The sequence below is a fragment of the Neolamprologus multifasciatus genome, chromosome 9, assembly GCF_963576455.1.
Source record: "Neolamprologus multifasciatus chromosome 9, fNeoMul1.2, whole genome shotgun sequence".
NCBI classification, from domain to species: Eukaryota; Metazoa; Chordata; class Actinopteri; order Cichliformes; family Cichlidae; genus Neolamprologus; species Neolamprologus multifasciatus.
Window position 1 is genome coordinate 32,505,733 of NC_140447.1, and position 10,793 is coordinate 32,516,525.

Below are 10,793 nucleotides of genomic sequence, written 5' to 3' on the forward strand. Positions count from 1 at the left end.
CTATAAAAAAGTAATGTTTTACACATATTATACAGAACCGTTTTCTTAAAAGGGTTCATGACATTTCCTTCATGTGACTCTGTAAAATCATCTGTCTCATAATCACCATTTAACAACATAAACCTGAGGCTACAGCCCCTCGGCACAGATCTCTATCCTAATGAGGACACGTGTGAGCTTCGTCTTAGTATTTAGGTTTGAACACAACCAACACAAAGAGGCTTTAAAGTGGTCGTCATGGTGATTCTACTGTATAAACAGGAACAGGTAGAAATGAGGCTGCAGCCTGACTGATCATCAGTTTGTTACCTGTTGAAGTTCAGGCTGCTGGGCCGAGGTCTGCACACGCACAGCTTTAGCTCTGGGTTGTTGGATAGCTAGGTGTTAGCATGCTGTCTGTGCAGATGCTTGCGTTAGTTTGTGTCCTCTCCTGACACAAACGACAATCAGCTGATTGTAGCCCAAGTGTAGGCAAGCAAACTAACAATTCCAACTTACTGACCTACTGGGAACCAGTTCTTGTAGGAAACGTCTTCCCTACATGCTGCAGTGCAGGTGGTTTCCTCTGAATGTTTTCCCTCACACACCTCAGGACATCCCAGTGAACACACAGACTGTCTCATCCTGATTTGTTGCCACAGGCAGCTCTGATCAGCTGACGATGCTCCACGTGAAGCTCAGGTCAGTTTGTGGATAGCAAACACTGAATCACCTGCTGGTCATGTCTTAAATCTCGCCTGGAGGTCCTTGTTACACTTTCTCTTGTCCATGTACTGATTTGAGTGAAATGAATTAAACAGTAAATACTTTTTCTTGAGTGACTCTTTCCATTATGACGCTGGCATCGCACCCAGAGCAGAGATAACTGTGAGAGTCTGAGGTGCTAAACCCCCCGCAAAACTGCAAAAGGCTTAAAAGTGTTTAGTCTGCAGACAGACTGTGGAGCACAGCTGTGTGGACATTTCACCACTAACTGTATTAGCTGTCATGTCCTTTGCAGTAACCTTTATTTGCATCTCTCACTTTGTAAAGATGCTCTAACTCCACCTCTGTTTGTCTGCGTTCAGGTTTTGGTGTTGTAATTTTGACCGTGGAGACGGGGTCGAGGTGGCGGCCATCTTTGCAGAGGTTCATTAAACTTCAGTTTTTATTAACCCGAGGTCACTGCAGAGGTAGAGGTCACTGCAGAGGTAGATGTCACTGCAGAGGTAGAGGTCACTGCAGAGGAAGATTTCACTGCAGAGGTAGATGTCACTGCAGAGGTAGAGGTCACTGCAGAGGTAGATGTCACTGCAGAGGTAGAGGTCACTGCAGAGGTAGAGGTCACTGCAAAGGTAGAGGTCACTGGAGAGGTAGAGGTCACTGCAGAGGTAGATGTCACTGCAGAGGTAGAGGTCCTTGCAGAGGTAGATGTCACTGCAGAGGTAGAGGTCCTTGCAGAGGTAGATGTCACTGCAGAGGTAGAGGTCACTGCAGAGGTAGAGGTCCTTGCAGAGGTAGAGGTCACTGCAGAGGTAGAGGTCCTTGCAGAGGTAGATGTCACTGCAGAGGTAGAGGTCACTGCAGAGGTAGAGGTCACTGCAGAGGAAGATGTCACTGCAGAGGTAGATGTCACTGCAGAGGTAGAGGTCACTGCAGAGGTAGATGTCACTGCAGAGGTAGAGGTCATTGCAGAGGAAGATGTCACTGCAGAGGTAGATGTCACTGCAGAGGTAGAGGTCACTGCAGAGGTACAGGTCACTGCAAAGGTAGATGTCACTGCAGAGGTAGAGGTCACTGCAGAGGTAGATGTCACTGCAGAGGTAGAAGTCACTGCAGAGGTAGAGGTGACTGCACAGGTCGATGTCACTGCAGAGGTAGAGGTCACTGCAAAGGTAGATGTCACTGCAGAGGTAGAAGTCACTGCAGAGGTAGAGGTGACTGCACAGGTCGATGTCACTGCAGAGGTAGAGGTCACTGCAGGTGTATTTATCCACTCACCTGAAGCCCCACCCCTCCCTCCTGAAGCTGAGCTAAAATACACAGCTCTGCCCACAATGACATCACACAGCACCAGAGGTCACATCATTTAGTAGCCGAACTCTTTGATGCCACCTCGTTCACTTATATTTAACTTGTGTTCTTATGAGGCGGCGTCACCCTCTGTGATCTGCTGTGAAGTGTATATTTAGAGTTTACTGTCACATCTTCTGTTTCCACAGACGTGACTCACAACACGCCGTCGACCTTGGAGAGCCGGCATCATTCAGCCAGACTCCGACTGCAGCTTTCAAACAGCAGCACACAGGGCACCAGGAAACCCCAACAACCAGCAAAACACACAGTGTGTGTGTGTGTGTGTGTGTGTGAGGTAATGGACTGAGGTCTGTGTGCGTGCCGTTGTGAGGAGACACAAACAAAATGTCATTTAAGGGAAGGAGAGTGTGTGCGTGCGCTTGTATTAGTCATGCTGTGGGGACGTAAATGTGTTTACACAGCAACACTGCGGGGACTCGGGTCCCTCTGGGGACGAAGAGTCCTAATCAGATAATTATTTGGTTTAAAGATGGCCGATCAATAAGAAGTTCTTCTAAAACCTGACTGTGGCTTTTATATCATCAGTGCATCGAATCAGTGTTACAGGCTGTGGCCACCAGAGCAGGACGGAGGACTCAAGACAAAACCAGCAGCAGCAGCTTTGATTCTTTATTTAACTGGAATTAAAATTTTAAGGGAAGTTAAATTCACTGGGGTGATGTTTAGGCTGCGGTCTGAGTCGAGTAGCAGAGAGGAGAGTCGAGCCGCTGAGCCGGGATGAAAGTATGAGGCAGGCTGTGGGAATTTTCTGAATTACTTGGGAGAGTCCTGAGTGGAGGAGACGCCTGGTTTGTTGGGTTAAAGCAGGGGTGGGTAACTCCAGGGCCGGTGTCCTGCAGTTTATATCTCACCCTGGGTCAACACACCTGAATCACATGATTAGTTCAGGCCTCTGGAGAACTTCAGCTGTGTTGGATCAAGGACACATCTAAAACCTGCAGGCCCTCGAGGCCTGGAGTTCAACACCCACGGGTTAAAGGCTGGTGAGCTCCAGGAGGGAAGCCAGGTAAGGAGCGGATTCACCGCTCTGACAGAGCTGACCACCTGGTGAAGACTTAAATGCAGCTGGCTGATGGGAAACAGGTGAGCGGGAATGCAGAAAACACAGCAACCAACCAACAAAACCAGTACGGCCCATACCGATAATCAGCTTCAGCCTCCTCCACCATCATTGGTTAGAAAGCAGGAGCTCTGCATCATCACCTCGACATAAAACATGACTTTGTGTCAAAGGCAGAGTCTGTGGTATTAATATTATTGGCCATCATTCCCAGTTCAGCACTGTGTGGTGATACTAGTGTGAAAAAGCATCTTTAAGCTAAACCCTCAGTTCAACCCTTCCTGCAGCTACTGGAATCCTTTCAGGGCTCCCACCAAACCCAGTAGTTTTAACCCCTACCCCCAGCACACAGACAGGCTCCTGGTGTAGGACTGAAGTGTAGGCAGGCTGCAGCGTGTGTGCAGCACAAATAGACGTCCCTCTTAATGACAGGAGGCAGTAAAATGACTCGCAGATGAAGCGCTGGCCTCAGCGACTCTTCAGTGAGGACGTTTCTAAATCAGACGCACAGACGTGTCACGCTTTGGGGTGCAGTTGGATATTTTAAGGCGCGCGCAGTCATTACTGGTCCTCACAAGACCAGCAGTAAAGCCGGCTGAGGGCGAGCGGAGATCAGAGGCTCCGGGGACCGCAGCAGGGTGTTCCCCTGCCAGCGGGGCAGCCGCCGTGGTCGACTGCTGTTTGATGCTCCATCTCAGGAGGTGACGTGATCCTGTCAACGTCTGTGAGAAACTTTATGTCACGTTCAGGGAACGTCTGAAATCTGAACACTTGACTTTAGGTACAGACACCCACTCACAGAGAGCACCAGTTACTTTAATTAACATTAATTAGCTGCACGTGATGTCATCATCCTCGTTCAAGGAGTAATTATACTTCACTGAAGTCGAGTCATTAAGCAGCTGCTATGCTGCTGTGTCCAAACGCCTTGTTAGGAGCATTTCACCATAAAACTGTCGGTCATTGGACGGTGGAGTCACTGACAGCACGCTGAAGCACGCAGAGGGACGGACCAGCTCCGACTCTGCTCATGAAAGCTCTCTGCGTAATTTCACTCGGAAGTTTTTCTTGACAAATTACCAACACGGACGATTTGCACAGGAAAAAAATCACTCCGGGTAATTATCACAAATTACTGTTTCCATCTGCGATAGCGGCGCTGTGAGAGAACAGAGGGTGTTCCCCGGGAATCTGACCGTCCCAATCTTTAACTCTGACTTCGAGTTAAAGATAAATCAGACGATCACGCTGAGCTGCTCTTCATCATAATCTACTATCTAAACTGGTCCACAATCCCGCTGAGGTTATCCAAGGAAACTGGACTGGACCGCCGAGCAGAAACGTCCTGCAGGTTAGACCCAAGAGTTTGATCCAGACCGAAGCAACGGTCTTATGGACGAGACTGAGTATATGAAAGTGTTTTTAAAAAAGTGTTTCTAGTCAGAAATAATAAAGAAGGCGGCCGTGTGTCCTGCGTGAGGACGCTTCTGTCAGTCCAGACTACAAACTGATGCTTCAGGTGCAGCAAACTAAAGTTTGTGTGGAGGATCTAAAGCAGACGTCTGACTGCTGCTCTTCAGAGAAACAAGTGTGCTGTTTCTAACAAGAAGTGCCGACCACACCGACTGGACGACTGGTTCCAGTTAGGAACCAGCTGCTCTCACAGAAATAGTTCCGGTCACACAGTGAGTGATGAATCCGTCCACTGCCACACTGTTTCACTCCAACTCCAACAGTACAGGTTCTTCCACAGGACACAGAGGAACACTCCACCCGACTCTCCATCACTGGTGGCAGTCACAGCGTCTGTGTCCAGCACACTTCAGTTTGTGGAAGGAAATGAGAAGCAGATACTGTGTGAGCACATTAATGAACTTGTGGCAGATTCACTGAGAAACGTTGGAACATGTTTTGTGTAACGGGAGACGTGATTTGAAACAGCACGCAGCTGCTGAACGCTTTGCCAGAAGGTTCAGACTGTTAATTTCCTGCTAAAATGTTGAGTGTAAACACTGTGGAGAGGGCGGGCGTGGCTTGGTGGAGGGGCACGAGGTGACCTGATCAGCACCGTCACACCCGGCTGCACCACCACGCTGCTGCTGAGCGTGGAGTCAGGCCCAGAGAGGATCCTGACCCTGCAGCACAGCTGAGTGTTTCAGGGTTCCCTCGTTTCTGGAGCTCATTAAAGCGTCCTTGAAATGTGATTTAATCAGCAGCTGAAGACCGTGTGCGACTGCCATGTGCGGGCTGGATATCCTCTGAAGCTGTTTCCATCACAGCGTAAAATTTAAGTGGGGCTAACCCAAGTTTCTTTGAAACCGCAGAAAGCCATCGAGGGTGGCAGGAACGCCGCATCAGGTCAGCAGGATCGTTTCTGAGGTCGGCGGTTTGGCCCCGACGAGGCTGAGGCCTCCGAACCTCAGACTGATTTACGGTCTTCCATGGAAAACACATTCTGTGTTTAAAGGCTCGGTGGAGACGTTAATGAGGCTTCTGCTGTGAGCTCTTATCTGCTGCAGGCTTCAGTTTATCGTTCACAGATCTGTTTCCACTGAGTCAGAGCCACAGCCCCACAGCACAGGCCCAGGAACCACTGCTTCACTAAAGCCGCTCAGCCACTGGTCACTTAATCAATTACCAGTTCACTTCTACTGTCAGCCATGTTCCAGTGCACGCACAGGTATAATACGACTTCTTCAACCAGCTGATTATCAGCGTCTCCTCACTAACAGAAAGTCAGTGTGCACACAAATGTCCCACGAAGTACAGAGTTGGACAGGAAGTGTCTCTGCAGAGCGTTCGCTGCATGTTGGTTATTTAACCGCTGAAAAGCAGAGAAACTGATGCCGTCCAGTGTTTTTACTTCTTTATCTCATGTTTCTTTGAGCTGCTGGGTTCTGCTGCTGGTGCTTCATGAATGAACGGTGTTCCTACCTGATCACACAGCCTTGCAGCTGCACTGGAAACACTAAGGCTAAGATTTAGTGATGAATCTGACAAACAGCTCCTGAAAATTAAAAGTGTTGTTCTTGGACGTGATGTATAAATATCAAACAAAGCTTCACACACGAATGCTCCCCGACTCTGTGGAGCGATTTGGGCTCAGGAAAACGTTTCCAAGAAAACCCAGAGAGTGTGATTTGTGCTGCGAGCCGCTCCTCGTGTGTCAGCTTCACTTTACACTGGAAACCTCAAAGGTTTAGACTTTAGATATGAATCTACTGCAAACACAGATCAGCTGATTAGTGTCCAGTAACATCTATCCTTCTGTTAGTGCAGTAACCTCAGCACTCACTCGCGGCTGCAGCTGTGGGTATTACAGGAACTCATTTATCCAAATCTGAGTTTTGGGACTTCGACCTGTTTGCTTTCAGCACACTCTGCGTCATTGCCGACTCAATGGGAAGCTCCACAGAGCAGCTGTTGCTCGAGACGGCAAACGATGGCAGCGAGTCAAAGCTGAAGGTAAAGTAAGGACAATAAAGACGTTTCCATCAGTTGTTTCTATCAAACCGCCCCAAACAGCTCGTTCTGTTCACTGTCCATCAGGCAGTGTCTGGGAAGTTTTAGAGGAAGTAGTTATCATCCCAACATGAAACCTGCAGAATCATCGGCTGAAACTCCTCCTCCTCTCTGGTGGAGGAGGAGTCACCATCACCTGAGGATGGAGGTCCACTCTCGGGGACACCTCGAAGCTTCTGTCAGGTTTGAAATCGTTTTTGAGCTTGTTGTTGGTGAGCGTGCAGGTTACAGACGGGATGGGCTGGTACCAGTCTTGCATGTTGGCCCCCTGCATGCCTCATATTTACAGCCTCCCCGTGCTCCTTAAATCATCTCCCAGCAACATGGACGGATCGTGTTCTCCCCCAGTTAGAAATCAGACACGAGCAGGGCTTAGTATAATAATAATAATAATAATAATAATAATAATAATAATAATAATAATAATAATAATAATAATAATAATAATAATAATAATAATAATAATAATAATGTATACTTTATTGATCCCCGTGGGGAAGATCCTCTCTGCATTGAACCCACTCACTCAGTGAAGCAGTGGGGCGGTGTGTCGGGACGGTGCCTCAGGTTCAGTGGATTGTGTAAAGATCTGTGTGTGAACTACAGACTCACTGCTGCTCAACTGTTGTTGTTTGGATGATTTCAGCAGCTGACATCTTCAGAGAGTGGCTTTGAGAGTGGAAAATGTTTCGCGAGCACCAACAGGTGGATGAAGATCTGATAACTCGAGAACTTTGGTCGCTCCGTCCAGTCCTCGCCCACTGGCCTCCTGCTGGATCAGGAGTAAACCAGCAAACCAAGAACTCATCGAGTGTTTCACCTGAAAGTCAAAGCTGACCGTCCCTTACCTGAACCAGAGCTGCCTGTCTGCGCTCCATCGCTCCACCTACTGGAACCTCCACCTGTTAGAATCCAAGTTCACATGTTCAGTTCTGAGAAAAGTCGCTGAGCTGTTTTCTGTCAGTCCTGCTCTGTTCTACACTGTCTACTGTTTCTTTGATTAAATCGAGACTCACGCTGGTCTTTGAATCATTCGTGTAGATGTGACACAGGAAGTGTGATACTGAAGCGTCATGAAAACAGATATGCAACAGTTTCCCTCTGCAGCGTCCAAGCCTGCGAGCTGAAGTGAGTTTCACAACGTATTTAAGGTTTTTGTTCAGTTCATTCATTGTCATGTGGCTCTAACATATAGCTGTGCATCATCTGCGTAACCATGGTGATAAATCATGCTGTCGACTGTGGTTGCTAAGTGGTGGCATGTGTAATGTCAAACATCCCTCACGTCTGTGCTGCAGACCTGTGAACACCTCAGCTCTCTGAAACTTAAAGACGAGCAGCGTGCGTGACTTCATGCAGAGTGTTTGTCTGAATGGTCCAGGGTCACCGCTGCACACACATTCCTGTTTTTAGCTCTTCAGAGGACCTCAAACTGACTCGTGTTCATTTCATGAAGACTTGCAGTCAGATTTGAACTGTGAGGACTTATTTTGTGTCCCACAGCATGACTAACACACACACAAACACACACACACTCACTATCAGTGACAGCGCTGTCCTCTGGCCCTGCTCCGTCCTCCACTGAAACACTCAAGACTCAACAGGACGATAACACAGGCTGACCCTGGTGTGTGTGTGTGTGTGTGTGTGTGTGTGTGTGTGTGTGTGTGTGTGTGCCAAGGCTGTGATGTGTTAGTTTGTTTTCCAGAGTAAACATCGAGTTTACAGCTGCACAGATTTCTGCACGTCCATGAAGGTCCAGGGTTTGTCACATCGCTCTGCTGCCTCCGTCTTCCTCATTTTCCTCAGACTTTGGGCTCTGACTAATCCCTATATCACAATGCATTGTGGGTAAACATCACTACCCAGACTGCATTTTGCTGCTGTCCCAATAAGGACCATTGCCCTCTTTGAATGCTAGTGTAACGCAACAGTAACAGCATCCACCAATCACAGGCTCTTGTTGGAAACGCTGAGCTGTCACAGGTCGTCGAGCGGACTGAACTTCCTCTGTGATGAACGTTGGTCCACTTTCAGAGCCTGTTGGTGGTTTCATGCTGTTTAAGTGACTCCTGGAATCAAAGAAAGAAGAAGAAGAACACCTGAACAACAACTGTTTGGTAATCACAGTCCTGTGAAAACCTGACCCCGCCCCTAAACCTGACCCCGCCCTAAAGGACCGAACTCAGACAGGTGTTTTGGTCCTTCGTCTTCACAGCGCTGCTTCAGCTCACTGAACAGTCATCCATTCATGCACAGCGTCTCTGCTGTTCTGCTGCTCGCTTGGATCTTTGTCCTGTTGATGACCCACTTTGGGCCGAGCAAACCATGAACTTTAACCCTTGACCTGCTCGTTGAGGCCTGTGTAGGGTGGGATGGGGCTCTTGTGCAGGTCTGACCTCGGTGTGAATTTGCTGGGACGTTCACTCCTGCACTTAGTCTATGGAGGCCGAACACGCCGTGTTTTCCACAGCAGTGGGAGTGAACAGTCTAACATCCATGTTATACACAGATGAAGCAGGGATGATGAGTCCTCTCACACCTTCCCGTGACAGCCAATCACAGCTCTTTGTTTGATGGTTGTATCATATGTGCAGTGAAGTCTGTGCTGCCCTCAGTTGGAGACGAAGCGGAGACTTCCACGCTGTCGTCTGATCCCAGGGAGCAAACAGACAAAGAGTTTGTTGTTTTCATGCAACACAAAAACCAAACAAAGCTTTGTTTCTGCCGCTTGTTGACTTTGCATTCATCTTTCTTTATCTCTTATTTTCAGTACACAACAGCAGCGCTCAGAGAAACAATACGAACTCAAGGAAAAACATGTAGAGAGTTAGAGAGCGAGCTGCGAGCCCGAGAGACGGTGAAGGACAGAGACGGGCAGACATCATGAGACGCGCTGCGGGAGGAACGCCGAAGGTCAGATAAAAACGTAACCTTCAGGGCCGAGACAAAGTTTATCTCCCTGCTGCTTGTTGTGTCACATTTACAGAGCGTCTGTCCTTATTATCCACAACAATGTTTGTTCCTGCAGAGCACACGCTTTCAGCTGTGCGTTACAACTATGATCTGTATCAATAATCAGTAATAATCAATCAGGCTGCTGCTCTTTCCCCCGGGCACGCTCTGAGCGACCTCCTGTGAGACATCGCTCTGTGACGCAGCGAGCTGAACACAGCTGGATCCCCACAGTGACTCTGTGAGATGAATTTACAGAAATGCAAACAATAATCAGTTTGAATGTTTTGTAAATTATCTCCTAATGCTGCACGGAGGCCACCTCCGTGAGACTGATGGAGGTGGAGCAGCAGCTCCACCAGGCCGGCTCAGAGGGAAGCCCCTGAGTCTGAGTGCGGATCGTTTACAGACACAATGATCAGACGATTCCAGGGAAGGATCCTGGTTTATCATGATGATGATGATGATGATGATGATGATGATGTCTGCTCAGTTTGACTCTTTGTTTCGTTTACATCGCTCCAACATCAGAGAGAAGACCTGAGCAGACGAGCCTCTATGAGCAGCTGCTGGGAAGGAAAACTCCTCAGGTCTGTTTCCTCCACCTAAAACTCGGGTTCAGTCTTGCCCAAGAGTACTCTGGAGTGCACGCTGGAGCAGCCAGGGATCAAACCCCCGACCTTGTGATTAGCAGAGGACTTTGCTCCGCCTCCTGAGCCGCAGCTCTGTCACCGTGCTCCATCAAACCTCTGTGATTCGATGGCTGAGCAGGTGGAGTTTGTTCTCGAGGAGGTGGATGGAAAGACCTTTTTCATTTTGTCGGGAACCTGCTGTCACGGTAACATCTGCCCCTGCGTTTCCGTGGCGCCCACATCAGTCTCTGTTGTTAAGCTGAAATGAATGTTAGACACACAGACTCACAACCTCCAGCTGCCTGTTGTCTCTGTGATGAAGTGAGGAGTACACGCAGTACTACACAGTACTACACGGTACTACACAGTACTACACGGTACTACACGGTACTACGCAGTACTACGCAGTACTACACAGTACTACACAGTACTACACGGTACTACATGGTACTACACAGTACTACACGGTACTACACAGTACGACACAGTACTACACGGTACTACACAGTAGTACACGGTACTACACAGTACTACATGGTACTACACAG

General features: G+C 48.5%; 1 protein-coding gene across 1 annotated transcript; it reads left to right on the forward strand.

The window, feature by feature from the left end:
* Positions 1-1,154: 1,154 nt before the first annotated feature.
* Positions 1,155-2,072, forward strand: LOC146511944 (uncharacterized; the record flags this gene model as incomplete). Its single annotated transcript, XM_085173619.1, has 1 exon — positions 1,155-2,072. A coding segment is annotated over one exon (918 nt), but the record flags the coding sequence as incomplete, so codon positions are not given.
* Between the last annotated feature and the right edge of the window lie 8,721 nt (positions 2,073-10,793).